Genomic DNA, 14,976 nt, shown 5'->3' with positions numbered 1-14,976 from the left:
AAACTTTACTTGCCAAGCCACAAAGGGCAAGGCCGTTTGGCCCCGGGGCTTTGGTTTGGTGGCCTGCAGTGGCTGCTGTGACTCCCCGTGGCCCACAGAGCTCACAGAGCTGCATGGGGCTCAGGGCCATCTGGGGGTGCCCAGGCCAGGCTGCCCTCCTGCCTGTGTGGGGCAGCAGCAGGCTTCAGCCAGATGGTGACGCAGCAGACATCCCCTCTGCTGGGCCAGGCTGAGGACCGAGGGGAGCTAGCAGGAGACCAGGGGCTGGGCGTGGCCGGGTTGCTTATGTGAGAACACCGGTGTGTCAGCTAGCTTCTGCCGCGGGCAGGGTGGCCTGGCTGGCGTGGGCGTGAGAGACAACTCCAACCCACATGGACCCCACGTGACAGAGAGCAGGACGGCCCCAGAGGCCCTTTGTGGGAACAGGTGGCCCGGCCTCGCCCCCTCGGACCTCTGGGTGGGTTTGACTGTAGACTCTTTGGTCAGAGCTGAGAACTTAACCCTGATGGACAGAGCCTGGTTCTGCAGCAAGGTCTCGCTATTTGGACGGCGGGGTTCAGGTCTCCCCTAACCTCGCAGGGAGTAAGGGACTGCTGACCACTGGGAAGGCATGTCCACAATACCCTCTGACCTGCCTCCCAGGGACCACCTGAGACTTGTGGGCCAGAGAAGATGGAACAGGCCAGTCTGGCTCTGCCGGTGGAGGGCAGGAGCCAAGGACCCAACCTGTCCATTCATGCACTGTGCAGCACCCTGACTGGTCACTGAAGCCCATACCTGCCCCTGACCCCTGCTGTCCCCACAGCAAGCAGGCCTCACCTGGTAGGGGCGGGGTACCCTCCACAGAACCTCCCTACATGGGTGCCGGGTCCCCGGATCCCAGCATGATAAAGGCTGGAGGAAGCTGCTGAGGCCGGTCGGAGCCCCTCGCAAGGACTCATGGGGTCAGCCGCGCCCCTGCCTGCCGGGCAGGGCAGCACACTGACTGCTGTTCTCCCGCCCACAGAAGGTCCATCAGTACACTGTCATCATCCAGGCCACGGACATGGAGGGGAACCTCAACTACGGCCTCTCCAACACCGCCACGGCCATCATCACTGTGGCTGACGTCAACGACAACCCGCCCGAGTTCACCACCAGCACCGTGAGTGCCCTGAGCGCACACGCGCGCACACATACACACACACACACACAACCAAACCTGAGATCACCGTGTGTATGTATGTGGGGGGATTTGGGGGGTGATGGGCGGTGGGTACTTGCACAGGGTGACCAGACAGGATGCTCACAATGGCCACAACAAGAAGAGGCCGGGGTCTCTCCCAGGGTGGCCACACCGGGCTCCCTGAGGACTAGGGCACCTCCTGGGTGGCCCAAGTACCTGTGGGCACCTTGGCCTCACCCCCCAGAGACCAGCCATCTGTGGGACCGCAGCTGGGCTGAGGCAGGAACTGTGGGGAGGGAGCCAGTACCTTTCCTGTGGATGCTACAGCCCCCACCGCGTGAGGTCCTCCCAGGTGCCACTGCTGCCCTGGGCACCCCTCCCTCCCTCCCTCCTACCATGCTCCCCAGGGCTCCCTGGGACTCTTGGCTAAGCAGCCCCAGCTATCCCGAAAAGCAGGGCCCCTAGGCCCTCCCCCTCTGCCCTTCTCCAGGGAGCAGGGGCTCCATGCCCGAAGGAGAGCCACGCTGGCTGTGGTCACCTCTGCAGAGTCTCCAGGACCTTGCAGCCCCACTCATCCAGGGCCCAGGGCCCAACAGGAGGCACTGTGGGCTCAAGGGACAGGGGTAGGGGGGACCTCAGCTCCCCACAGAGCATGCCTTGGGGAGCCCCGAGGTGCCCCTGCCAAGCCCCTCCAGGCAACGCTGTGCTGGACGCCCACTGGCCATAGAGTGGTGGACAGGCAGTGCCAGGACCCACTGCACCTCCTCGGCCAAGAGCGCACAGCAACACCCAGCGGACAGTCCCAGTGGCGCGGCCGGACCTCCTGCTCTGGCCCCACACAGGCCTAAGGCGGCCCCCCTCCCTGGCTGGGCCGGCCGGCATCTAGAGGACCAGTCCTCCCTGGTCTGGGGCTGGTCAGCTCCGGGGCCTTCCTCTGTCTGTCTGCACATCCAAACCCCAATCCCACCACACGGGCCCTGGGACAGGGAAATCATGCCCAGCAGTAATGCTCTGGGTCCCGGGCATCCATCCTGGGGTGAGACGTGCCCCCCCCCCCCCCCCCCCCCGTCCAAGCATACCCATCTCCCAAGGCCACAGGTAGACTTGACACGGTGGGGGGGGGTGGGAAAGGAACCAGGTGGGGGCCCAGACTCCAGTAACAGAGGCCTCTACCTCTGCTCCAGGCCCCCATTGAAGGTACTGCAGCCCCCCAGGAGGGGACACCCCCTCCCAGGTACTCCCAGACACAGCCCAGACCAGGGCGACCTGATGGTCCCATCTGTGCCCTTGGGGCAATAGACTTCTTCAGAGATCCTCTAGAGGGAGCAGCTCCCACTGACCTGGACAGCTGGGCCCAGCATGTCACAGTGGGTCAGGCATGCCCGCCTCTCCGTAGTGAGAGGGTCGGTGGGTCTGACCCAGCCAGGCTCTCCATTTCTCCTGTCCCTGGGACCCTCGCACCCAGAGTCCCTGCTGTGTTCATCCACTGCACACTCAGCTCACCAAAAGGGTGGGATCGAGGCTGCCCAGAGGTGCGGCAGGAGAGGCCTGGCCAAGTAAGGCCACGGAAACCCAGCGCCCAGCTCTCCCTCCAAGGTCGGGAGACTGGTGCCCAGGTCATAGTGGGCCTGCCAGGCCCTGCCCTCAGCCACCCTCTGGGACAGTGGCAAGCAAGTCCAATCAGCACAGAGGGGGGTTGGGGGGAGACCACCTGGGTTGCCACCCCAGCCAGGCTATTTTTATATGCTTTAATCAAGAACAATCAGCAGAAGCTGCGGGGGGGGGGGGGGGGCGGGTGTGTGATCCGACTCCTAGACTTAAATGTTAATTAAGTTCTTTCCCTCGGCCTGCCGACAGCACTCAGTCCCACGGCCACCGGCAGCCTCTCCTGCGCCAGGCCCACCTTCGGGTCTGCTGGGCTCCCAACAAGGTCCCGCCCTGCTCCCACCCCCACCCTTCAGACTCACCGTCCCAGCCTGCAGAGGCCCTCTGAGGACAGCCCTGCCCTGACCAGGCAGATCCAGGCCTGGCTCTGCTCGGTGCCCCCAATGGTGCGGCTTGGGGCTGGGAGCCAGACCCTGTGAGCAAGGTCACTGTGCCCCTGGTGGGAATGGAATGGTGTGAGGCAGGGGTCCCTGAGCCGGTTCTGCCCCAGGGACCCCTCGTACAATGGGACAGGCGGACTTTGGTCTTCAATAGCCTGGGGACCATTCCAGCCTGGTGGGCAGCAGCACCCCAAAATGCCCTGAGTGGGTTCCCCATGTGCTAAAATGGGCGGAGGGTGGGTGACAGTGAGGTGATGTAGGTGGGCAGAGCTCAGCCCTCTCCCAAGGAGCCCTGAGGGCAGTAGTTTAGTGACCCAACTGCTAACCCAAGGTCAGTGTTTCGAATCCCCCTGGGGAAAGAGATCAGCTGCCATGAACACTTGGGGGGTTGTTCTCTGTGATGGGGACCACCTGGGGCTAGTGGGGTTTGGGGTCCCAATGCAGGTGAGCCGGAACCGGCCCGCTGGGTGGAGACAGGGCAGCCCTGCCTGCGGCCACAAAGACAAGGTTCTTCTTGGCAGTTCAGTCCCACGAGGCCCAGGGTCCAGCGAAGCCCCCAACATGGCCAGGTGGAGGGACAGCCTCATTCTTAGTGACTGGACAGAAGGTGGGCCAGCCCCGGTTCCCACCACCCTGCATTCTCTGTTTGGGCCTTGAATCCACTCCCCCTCCCCGACCCGCACTCCTCTCTAATCACCTCGGCTTTTCAATTACACCCTTAGCCCCGGGAGGGCCCGTGCCGGGCAACCTGGTGCGGGCAAAAGAACTTGGCACTTGAAAACTGGAACAGACTCCGTGCCCTTAGTGATGCTGGCCCTCTGTGCAGACCTCGGCCATCAATAATTCATTGCAGCCAGCTTTTCTGAGAGCCAAGCGGCTGCAGGGTGGGGGCCGGGGCTGCTGTCCCCAGCTGACACCACCACCTCCACACTCACCCAGGGCAGCTGTGTTGGGCAGGGGTGCAAGTGGGTGGTGCACACAGGGAGAGAAAATCATTACCACCGTGCAGGGGACATGCAGGGCAGGAGACATTCAGGACAGGGGACACCAGGACAGGGGACACTCAGGACAGGGGACGCTCAGGGAAGAGGACACCAGGGCAGGGGACGCTCAGGGCAGGGGACGCTCAGGACAGGGGACGCTCAGGACAGGGGATACCAGGACAGGGGACGCTCAGGGCAGGGGATGCTCAGGACAGGGGACGCTCAGGGCAGGGGACACTCAGGGCAGGGGACACCAGGGCAGGGGACGCTCAGGGCAGGGGACGCTCAGGGCAGGGGACGCTCAGGGCATGGGACGCTCAAGATAGGGGACGCTCAGGGTAGGGGACGCTCAGGGCAGGGGACGCTCAGGGCAGGGGGCGCTCAGGGCAGGGGATACCAGGACAGGGGACGCTCAGGGCAGGGGATGCTCAGGACAGGGGACGCTCAGGGCAGGGGACACTCAGGGCAGGGGACACCAGGACAGGGGACACTCAGGGCAGGGGACACCAGGACAGGGCAGGCACAGGACCAGTGCTTGGCTCTGCACACTTGGGATGGCCGTGGCCGGACCACTCGACAGCCCTGCTGGCCCCCATCTCTCTGGAAGCAACTGACCCGTCTTTTTTCCTGGGTGGGGTCAAGCCTCCACCGGCCTTTCGGTTCACAGCCTTAACCTCAGCGCCACCAGGCTCCTTGTACTGGGCAGAAAACGCCATGTAAAGCCACCAATTGAGGACATGAGGGTGTTCCAGGCAGCCACCCATGGAAGCTTCACACCCTGGCCACCGAGGGGTCAGCTGCTGGCCACCTTGAGGGCAGATGGGTCCAGAACACACTGACCAGGCCAGGGCGCACCCCACGCTGCTGCTAATTACAGTGAGAGGACCGCCCACTCCCACTCGCTTTGCCCTCTCCCCCTTCTCTCTCTCTCTCTCTCTCTCTCTCTCTCTCTCTCTCTCTCTCTCTCTCTCTCTCTCTCACACACACACACACACACGCACACGCACACGTGCGCACACATGCTGATGGCTGGAGAGGGAGACAGCCCTGGCCACAGAGTCATGAGGACCAGCTCATGCTGGGTGCCGGCCCCTCTCTGACCGGGGAGAGGGGGACAGAGGGGGAACCTGGCGGGGGCACTGCTCACGGATGCAAAGCCAACTGGGTTGGTCATGACGCCCCAGGACCCCACTTCCATTAGCAGTGCTGGGCAGAGAGGCCACTTGTGGGCAGCGCCCCAACACAGGCACACAGACGCACCCCAGCATGCCTCGTTGGGAGCTTGCTCAGCTGCACAAACCAGAAATGGCCCAGGTCCTCGCAGGGGGCACTTGGCTCAGGAAAAACGGGGTCTCTCTCTCTCCCAGTATCAGACCCCAAGCTGGGGCCACCCCTCTGACCCAGAGGCAGCAGCTAGGCCCACCTCCGGCTCCATACAGCCCCCACTCACCTGGCAGCCCCGGGCTGGCTCTCTGCTGGAGTTGGGCCCCCTTCCAAGCACCCACATGGCCAGCAGGTAACCCCTCACCCTGTCCCTGTGGCACCCCGTCCCTGGGGGTTGCACCCCAGGCAGTCAGTTAGCCCAGGGGATGCAGGGCCTGTGCAGCTGTGCGTGAGGGCCTGATACACAGGCAGTGGCCGGTGATGGGCCAGGGACAGGCAGACAGTACACCCTGAATGGGCCTGGCTGTGTCCCAATAAAAGTTTATTTACAGAAAGAGATGCTGGCACAAATGTGGTCCACAGGGCACCCCACCCGGGAGCCTCTGCTCTCATCTGCGCTTGGCGCTTGGGAATGCAGCTCCTGCCATGACTTAGGGGACAGCTGAGAGGCCACGGCCCCACCCATCCTGCAGGCCCAGCTCCTGGTCAGGCCCCCCAGGCCCCTGAGCTTGCCCATGTGCTGCAGGGGCTTCAGAGGGAGGCGTGTGCGTGCGTGTGTGTGTGTGTGTGTGCATGTGTTGGTCCCTGGCAAACATGCTCTCACTGTCCCCCAGCCCTGGCCTTTGAGTTGTCCGTTGTCCCTTTGATCTCAGGTAGATAGCTCTTCCCAGAGCATACAGCTTCGAGGCAGCTGATTTCACTAGATAGACCCGCCCCTTGGTGGTCCAGAGATGGCTCCTGGGGGGTATTTGTGGCTTGAGGTTGGAAGATGTCCTTGGGGCGTTCGTGGGAGGAGTTTCCCCCTTCCATCGCCTCCTGGCTCCAGAAGAACTGGCTTTCTGTCCTGCAACACAGCCCCCTCTTTGACCCAACGGCGGAAAGTTCCAGCAAAGCGCTTGATCGCGGTCGCCTGGCTCCGTCCAGTGTCTGGTCTCAGGGCAAGGAGGCCCTGGTGCACGGAGACCATATGACTCACGTGGACATCCCCACCCGGGGCCTGCCTCCCGTTTCCCCGCTGCTCCGGGAGAATGGACCCAGGCCTGGACCTTGGACGGCCCCAACAGGGGCTTCTCACCACCTCTCTTCTGCCCCTTGCAGTACGCCGGGGAAGTCCCCGAGAACCGAGTGGAGACGGTGGTCGCCAACCTCACCGTGATGGACCGAGACCAGCCCCACTCGCCAAACTGGAACGCCATCTACCGCATCATCAGCGGGGACCCCTCTGGGCACTTCAGCATCCGCACAGACCCCGTCACCAACGAGGGCATGGTCACTGTGGTCAAGGTGGGCGCCCGGCCCCCCAGAGTCCTGCCGCCGACACACGCTGCACTGAATCAACACTCCGTGTACCCGCTGAGGGCGAAGGGCATGATGGCCAAGACAGCTGTCTTCACAGGGCCTCCTGACGGGACCCTGGTGGGCAGGAGGGTCCGCTGGCCACAGGCCAGACAGGAACTCCCCACCCAGCCTGGTTAGCTGGCGAGGCGTTCCTGAGGCCCAGGGGGGCCTGGGGAAGGGAGAGCAGGTGTAGGGTTTGGGCCTGGGGGTTATAGATTTTGCTTTTGCGTTTATTGGGACGCGGGGCTTGTCGACTCCTGGGCAGATGCCGTGAATGGCTTCAGTCGGTAATATTTGTCTAGGAAATCAGCAACTTGGTCTAAAATTCCACATTGGTTGAAATGAGCCCTTAATCCAGCGCTGTAACCCCATCTCCCGGCCCTTCCTTTAGTGACTTTAATCAGCCTTGCAAAGTCCCTCTTGTCCTGACTGTGATGTGCTCGGCTCCCAGGTCCCTTGGGGGCCCACCATGTGCTCAGCCGCTCTTCCCTGAATGACTCCTAATGTTATCTCACCGGGTGGGGACCGGTGGGGCTGGAAAATGTTCCTGGGGAAAAAGCAGAGAAAAGACAGGGGCATTTTCCGGGGTGGGGTGGGGGGAGTACATCTGCGGGTTGATGCCCTCGGACAGTGGGTGCTGCCCAGGGTGCTGCGGTCTGCTGCCCGCACTTCTGGGGATAGCCTTCCTTCCGGCGAGGACCCCCAGCCCCGCCTGTTCCTCGCTGGCCTCACACCCAAGTCAGCCTCTCTCAGTGAGGGTGGGAGGTAGACGCCAAATGTAGGCCCAGCGGTGCTCAGATCACTGTACTTACTGCCTGCCCCGGCTCGCCCTGTGGGCGGGGCTAGGAGAGAAAGCCAAGTTCACTGAGGCAAGTCCTTTGTTTACCCCGTGGGGGCTCAGGAAGGTGCCTGCATGAGTTCCTCTCCCTGGCCTTTTGCCCTGAGCCGGGAGCGGGGGGGGGGGGGGGGGGATATGGGGGAAGTGCCTGTGCCGGTTTCCCACCAGAGGGTGGGTGACCTTAGCCCAGGTGGACTGATAGCTCCGGGGGACTGTAAGCAACGTGGTTTGAGACGTGGTCTCCGACCCAGAGCAGCTGCCACACAGAAATCCACTCTCTCCTAGCATCTGTCTCTCACCTTCTAGAAGCCCAGAGGTGAAATCGAGGGGCTCCTGGCTTATCTCATGGGCCCCCACCATCTTCACAAAGTCTCCCCCAGGCCGTGAGCCCTGAGCCCTCCCCTTCCTCTTAGAGGACCCTGTCCTTGGACACAAGGGTACCCAAGGGAGCAAACCGAGGTCCACAGGCGGTCCCTCCGGGTCTCAGGAGGCCTTGTCTCTGGAGCTCACTCTTCACCTGGCCGTGCACCCCGATGAGCAGCCGTAGGACCTTTGCCACACTCAGCTGAGGGAGCAGGGGCCAGACAGCCCCCCCCTTCTGCCAGAGCTAGACAAGGAGGGGTCACGGAGGGACATGGCTAGCCGAACCATGGCCTGGGTCACTGACCCCAACTTCTCTCTCTTCCCCCACTGGCCAGCCAGCAGGAAGGCAGGACGGGGAGCTGGTCTGTGGGGGCAGAGCTGGGCAGGCCGTGGGTGGGGCACACTGACCCCTTACACCAGCTCATGGCAGGTCTCTCTCACCAGGCAGTCGATTACGAGCTGAACAGAGCCTTCATGCTGACTGTGATGGTGTCCAACCAGGCCCCCCTGGCCAGTGGCATCCAGATGTCCTTCCAGTCCACGGCAGGGGTCACCATCTCCGTCATGGACATCAATGAGGCGCCCCACTTCCCCTCCAACCACAAGCTGATCCGCCTGGAGGAGGGGGTGCCCACAGGCACCGTGCTGACCACTTTCTCGGCCGTGGACCCTGACCGCTTCATGCAGCAGGCCGTGAGGTGTGGTCACAGCCCCGCTGCCCAGAGGAGGGCCCGGCCGGGGTGCCGCGGCTCAGTCCCGGGGTGGTTTCCAGGCCAGGAAGGAGCCCAGGGCCTGTGGTCAGGGGGGCCACCAGCCCTCCCGCTCACTGGGAACAACACAGCCTGGCCTAGAGGGTCAAAGGTCAACACCGCTGCTTCCAAAACAGGAGGCTGCTGGCCCTCCCCCCCCCTTTGCCTGTGTCTCCCCATCTACAGGGTGGGTCACGAGAGGGTCCTGGGGAGGCCAGGGGGCTGTGGACCCCCTAAAGACTCAGTGTGAGGCTCCGCAGGCAGACGAAGACCCCCAGACCCCTCCTCCTGCTTCATACAGTGCAGGTCCACCAGCTGCCCCTCCGGCTCCCTCACAGTGATGAGCCTGGGACAGCAGAGGGGCAGCGCTCCCTCCCACTGATGGCAGGGATGCTGGAATAGGGCCAGGCCACTGGGCAGGCCAGTGGCCCCAGGACCCTGAGCCCCGTCCTCCCTCCACGCTCGCCCGTCCCCGCAGGTACTCGAAGCTGTCAGACCCTGCCAACTGGCTGCATATCAACAGCACCAACGGGCAGGTCACCACCGTGGCCGTCCTGGACCGAGAGTCCATCTACGTCAAGAACAACGTCTACGAGGCCACCTTCCTGGCCGTGGACAACGGTGCGTCCCTTCGTGCCTGGGCACAACCTCGGCCCCCTGGGGGTGGACAGGGAGTGAGGTGCTGCCCTGAGTCCCATCAGAGTCCCAGTCACGCACATGGCCACCCTGCCCACCATCTGTCACTGGACAGCACGGCGCAGTGCTTCAGGCTGGGGGTGGGCCCAGTCTGCCCTTGACGCTACGACCCCCAACAAACTCTTGGCTGTAGCCCTCGGGCTCTGGGTCAGACCCATGGTTTTCAGATGGATTCTGGCCCATCCCAGCCAAGGACCCCTCACGCCAACCATGGGTCAGAGGGCACGCAGGGCCAGTCCCACCCCACCCCCTGCTGCCTCCTACTAGAGATGCCCCCCGCACCCTCAGTCGGGGCAGCCTGGAGGAGGGGCCCCTCAGGTCAGAAGCTGGGGTGCATGAGCGTTGGGAGCCTGGGAGGAGGGGACTGTGCTGAGCAGAGGTGGGGGCCCAGAGCTCTTGGGGTCCACCAAGACATGCACCAGGGGCTGGGTGCCAGGAGCTTCCCACTCTCTGAGCCCACCCCGGGCTCTGCCCCCTGCCCCACTTCCCACAGCCACCACTACAAAGGGGCAGGAAGGCCCAGGGTGGCCCAAGTCAGAGGCTGTGACCTGAGGGGCTCTGAGTGGAGGGCATGGCCATCGAGAGTGCAGTGTCACGTGCGGTCCAAGGGCTGAGGTGGCAGGTGTCTATGTGGGTGGGGACCAAGACCACGGTGTGGTTAAGTGTCCGTGTGCCTGGCCTGTGTGGGGCTGTGTGTCCGTGCGCCTGTCCCATGAGCCCCAGCGACCGAGTGTGCCGTCCCCCACAGGGAGCCCTCCGGCCAGTGGCACGGGGACGCTGCGGATCTACCTCATCGACACCAACGACCACGCCCCCGAGCTGCTGCCCACCGAGGCGCAGGTCTGTGAGCGGCCGGGCCTCCACACCGTCAACATCACGGCGGCCGACGCCGACATTGACCCCAACATTGGGCCCTACGTCTTCGAGCTGCCCTTCGTGCCAGCTGCCGTGCGCAGGAACTGGACCGTCACCCGCCTCAACGGTGAGCACCAGCACAGCCTGCCCGCGAACCCGCAGCCCCAGGCCCCCGGCTTCAGGCCTGGCAGCTGGCAACACTGATGTCACCTGGGCCGGTCCTCCGCATCTCAGATGTGACACAACACAATGGGGTCTGCCCTCTAATGGGAGCAGAGCCCAGGCCCACCCTCCAACACCGGCCACCTCCGTGGGCACAGGCACATTTGCCCCCTTGACGGGCAGAGACCAGTGTACCCTCGCCCAGGGCTCCTGGGACCAGGCTCAGCGTCGCCCGCCTTTCTTCCCGTGGGGTGCTCTAGCTCCACCCTGGCCCCTGCGGCCACTCCTGGTGGCTCATGGTGCTGCCAATGGTGGTGGGTGCTGGTGTGTCGTGTCTGTGGTGGGTGTGGCGTGCGTGTCCCCTGCTCGTCCGGGTGTGCAGTGTCCACACCGCCCCTCTCACTCCGGCCAGGTGACTATGCGCAGCTCAGCCTGCGCATCCTGTACCTGGAGGCGGGCATGTACGACGTGCCCATCATGGTCACGGACTCGGGGAACCCGCCGCTATCCAACACGTCCGTCATCAAGGTCAAGGTGTGTCCCTGCGACGAGAACGGCGACTGCACCACCGTGGGCGCCGTGGCAGCAGCCGGCCTGGGCACCGGGGCCATTGCGGCCATCCTCATCTGCATCATCATCCTGCTGAGTGAGCGCCGGCAGCGGGGGGGCTGGGGGCCGGGGACACAGGGGGTGGGGCCAGAGCCAGTGCCGGTACCCCACGAAGCCCATCTCAGCAACCACAGCACACACAGGGTGGTCTGTGCACACCGCGCACATGCACACACAAGTGAGCACACCACCACGTATGTGGATACATGTGCACTTGTACCTGTACAAGTATCTGTGTGTGTCAGGAGCATACACAGGCAGGTGTACACACACACATGCACACGCGCACCTGCATGCACAGGGCCACGCGTGTGTGTGCATGCGTGTGCAGCAGCTCACGGCCAGCGTGCCCGCAGCCATGGTCCTGCTCTTCGTGGTGTGGATGAAGCGGCGAGAGAAGGAGCGCCACACCAAGCAGCTGCTCATCGACCCCGAGGATGACGTGCGCGACAACATCCTCAAGTATGATGAGGAGGGCGGCGGCGAGGAGGACCAGGTGAGCAGGCCACTGCCGGCCACACCACCCACGGGGAGCACACTCCCCATGGGGGCCATGCCACTCACTGAGTCCATGCCCACAGGGGCCACACTACCCATGGGGACACACCGCCCATGGGGTCACATGACCACAGGGGCCACACCGCCCACAGGGCCACACACCAATGGGGGCCTGGCCACCCATGCCACATGTGGGCACCCAGTCCTTGGTTCTCCTGCCCACAGTCACATCCTCAGGATGCAGCCTGGCCCTGGGCTCCTGCTCCTTCTGGCCAGACAGCAATGTGAGCCTTCACCATGCCCCCCATCCAACTGACTCCCAATGGGGGGGCTAGGTCCAGGGGTCGAGGACCTGGGCTGAGGCACCTGGGAGAGGCCTCCTCACTGCCCCCACCCCGCCCTGCAGGACTACGACCTCAGCCAGCTCCAGCAGCCCGAGACCATGGAGCACGTGCTCAGCAAGGCCCCTGGGGTCCGGCGGGTGGACGAGAGGCCTGTGGGGGCAGAGCCCCAGTACCCGGCCAGGCCCGTGGTACCCCACCCCGGGGACATTGGCAACTTCATCAACGAGGTGGGTACACAGGACAGGCCTGACCAGGTGCCCAAGCACCAAGCCACCCGGGCAACAGTCCCCACCCCAGGTCCCCCCACCCAGGAGGGCGCTGGCAGGTACAGGCTGTCACTGTCACCTTCCAGGCAGGGCTGGCACTGAGGTCCCCTGTGGGTTAAGGAACCCCCCCGGCACCCACCTCTGTCTGCGATCCCACCATCAGGCCAAGACCCCTCCCCATGGGCTACACAGAGTCCCTTCCCCACGAGTCTGTCCAATGCCCTGGGCTCACAGAGGACAGGCAACCCAAGACAAGTGCCCCCAGGCAGGATGATGGCAAGGAGCGCAGTCACACAGGTGGCCTCTTCCCAGGACCCAGAGTGGCCTCACAGCCACAGGCTCTATGCTGTCCCCTCTCTGACCATACACACACAGAGTGAAGCACTGCCCTGGCTCTCTCAGGAGAGGGGCTCTCCAGTGCTGAGGGGCACCGCTAGTCTGCCTCTGTGGGGCCAGGCGCCAGCCAGCAGGTGAAGGGCAGACGTGCCCAGGTCCCACCTGGCTGCTCCGGCGCTCCTGCGGTATGGAGCAGTCTCCAGAGCCATATGGCTCCTGTCCCAGTGAATTGGAGACTGGCTCCTGGAAGGCTCTCCTTACCCAGCCACACCTGCCCCTGAGGTGGACAGGAGCAACGTCACTGGGATGAAGCCACGCCCACCGCTCAGGCAGAGGCCTGAGGCCCCTCCGCTGTGCCCACAGCCCCACTCGGACCCTGCTCCAAACCCATTCTCAGGCCCCTCCCCACAGCCCCGCCCATCCTCCAGCCCCTCCCTACACAGCCCCACTCATCAAGCTCCGCCCTGCACCCCGCCCATCCTCAAGCCCTGCCCCACGCAGCCCCGCCCTATCCCCGGCCCCGCCCCCACGCAGCCCCGCCCCATCCTCAAGCCCCGCCCCATCCTCGGGACCGCCCAGCCCCTTCCCTCCTGGTGTTTGCTGTCACCACCGCTGGCCTCTCCATCGGCTGCGTCCAGCTGTCCAGCGCTCGCGCACTGTCTCCGTCGTCCTCTCCCCTTTGCTCCCTGAAATGCCTTCCCTTCTCTGCGGGCGCACGCGCTGAGCACCACCGCCAGCCCCTCCCCTGATGCCCCTTCCTGCCCGTCCGACCCCACCCCTGACCGGTGTCTCTGACCAGGGCCTCCGCGCCGCCGACAACGACCCCACGGCACCCCCGTACGACTCCCTCCTGGTCTTCGACTACGAGGGCAGCGGCTCCACGGCGGGCTCCGTCAGCTCCCTGAACTCGTCCAGCTCCGAGGACCAGGACTACGACTACCTGAACGACTGGGGGCCCAGGTTCAAGAAGCTGGCGGACATGTACGGGGGCGGCGAGGACGAGTGACCCACCGCACAGCCTTGGGCCGCCCGCGAGGGCCGTGCCGCACGCCGGCGGGGGGCTGGCGGCTGTGCGCCCCGTGGTGTCCGGAGCCCCACCTGACCGCCCGCCGGGCGGAGAGCGGAGGCACGGGCTTCACTTGAATTTCTTAGAACAGAAGCACTCTTTTTACAAAATGAAAGTGCCTTTTGGTACACTGTCCGACCCCCTCAAACTCAGGAGTGACAAACTCAGCAGACAGACCAGGCCTCCGCACCCCACCGCACCCCTGGCAGATGCCGTAGCCCCAGCCCCCAGCCCTGCAGCCAACCTGGAGGAAGGGGACCGTGGTTTTGTGGGGGGTTGTGTGTGTGTGCGCGCGCGCGCGTGTGTTGGTCCTTTAGTAAGAACACCGTGGGTAAGCCCACCAAGGGTAATGCTCCTGGGCCCGTCCAGGCCGCCCCTCGTGGGCCCTTGCTGCCCAGCACCTCCAGCTGCGTCTCCTGAGAGCATGCTCTTCCCCGGGCCCCAGGGTGGTGGTTGGGGGCACATCAAGGTCGGGGGTGGAGGCTGAGCTCTGTGTCTGGCAGCAAAGCCCCCTGGAGCCATGCATGTGACTGCCTTGGGAATTGGGGTGCTCAGATACTAAGAGGAGCCCAAGCAACCACCCTGGGAGCTCCCCATCACTTCCCCAACTCCTCCCTAGCTTCAGGCTCCTCTTGGCCAACCTGAGCCCTCCTTGAGGCTTACAGTCACCCCAGATGCCCCCCCACTGGCCCAAGGAGTACCTAGTCCCAGCATCTTAGCTGCCCCCTACCCATTCTACTCCTGACCAGCACCAGTCAGCCCCTTCCAACACCACCACACCCCACCCCCAACCTCCAGGCCGGCATCAGAGGGCCACACAGAGGCACCCCATTCCTCAAGGCATGAGCAGCCCCGTCACCAGGTCTCTTGGAAGGGGGACCACTGGCCCTGGCCCGGCCCAGCCACCTGGGGCTGACACAGTGGATGGCCTCAGGCTTCCACCCCCCCCCCAATGGCTGAGCATTGTCATCCACAGGGGTGTTCCCTGAACCAAGGAAGAAGCTGGCAGGCCCCTGGGAGGAAGGCCCGCGACTGTCCATGCCTGGGGCAGTGTCTCTGGGGACTGGAGGGCATCGTGATCACGGCAGGCCCCCACAAGGAACGCCTGCATCTACCAGGCTCAACAGTTCACCCAGGCCAGTAGCAACAGGGCCCCGAGCCAAGGGGTGGTGCCTGGGCCAGGGCATGAGCTGGCATCAGTCCCCAGGAGAGCTAGGAGCTCCGCCCACATGCTCCTTCCCAGTGGCCAGTGTGGCCACAGAGGCCAACTCCCCATCCCT

At 64.3% G+C, this 14,976-nt stretch overlaps 1 protein-coding gene across 1 annotated transcript in view; it reads left to right on the top strand.

Annotated features, from left to right (window-relative positions):
• Positions 1-13,636, top strand: part of CDH4 (cadherin 4) — a 254,354-nt gene extending 240,718 nt beyond the window's left edge. Inside the window, exons 9-17 of the mRNA XM_075527720.1 lie at positions 1,007-1,144; positions 6,675-6,860; positions 8,560-8,813; positions 9,343-9,489; positions 10,313-10,542; positions 10,990-11,223; positions 11,543-11,682; positions 12,091-12,255; positions 13,430-13,636. Coding sequence (XP_075383835.1) covers positions 1,007-1,144; positions 6,675-6,860; positions 8,560-8,813; positions 9,343-9,489; positions 10,313-10,542; positions 10,990-11,223; positions 11,543-11,682; positions 12,091-12,255; positions 13,430-13,636 — 1,701 coding nt within the window. The remainder of the gene's footprint in view (positions 1-1,006; positions 1,145-6,674; positions 6,861-8,559; positions 8,814-9,342; positions 9,490-10,312; positions 10,543-10,989; positions 11,224-11,542; positions 11,683-12,090; positions 12,256-13,429) is intronic.
• Positions 13,637-14,976: the final 1,340 nt, after the last annotated feature.

This window comes from Tenrec ecaudatus, chromosome 12 (genome assembly GCF_050624435.1).
Source record: "Tenrec ecaudatus isolate mTenEca1 chromosome 12, mTenEca1.hap1, whole genome shotgun sequence".
NCBI lineage: Eukaryota > Metazoa > Chordata > Mammalia > Afrosoricida > Tenrecidae > Tenrec > Tenrec ecaudatus.
The sequence above is the reverse complement of the archived record's forward strand: the minus strand, read 5'-3'. Positions and strand labels throughout refer to the sequence as shown.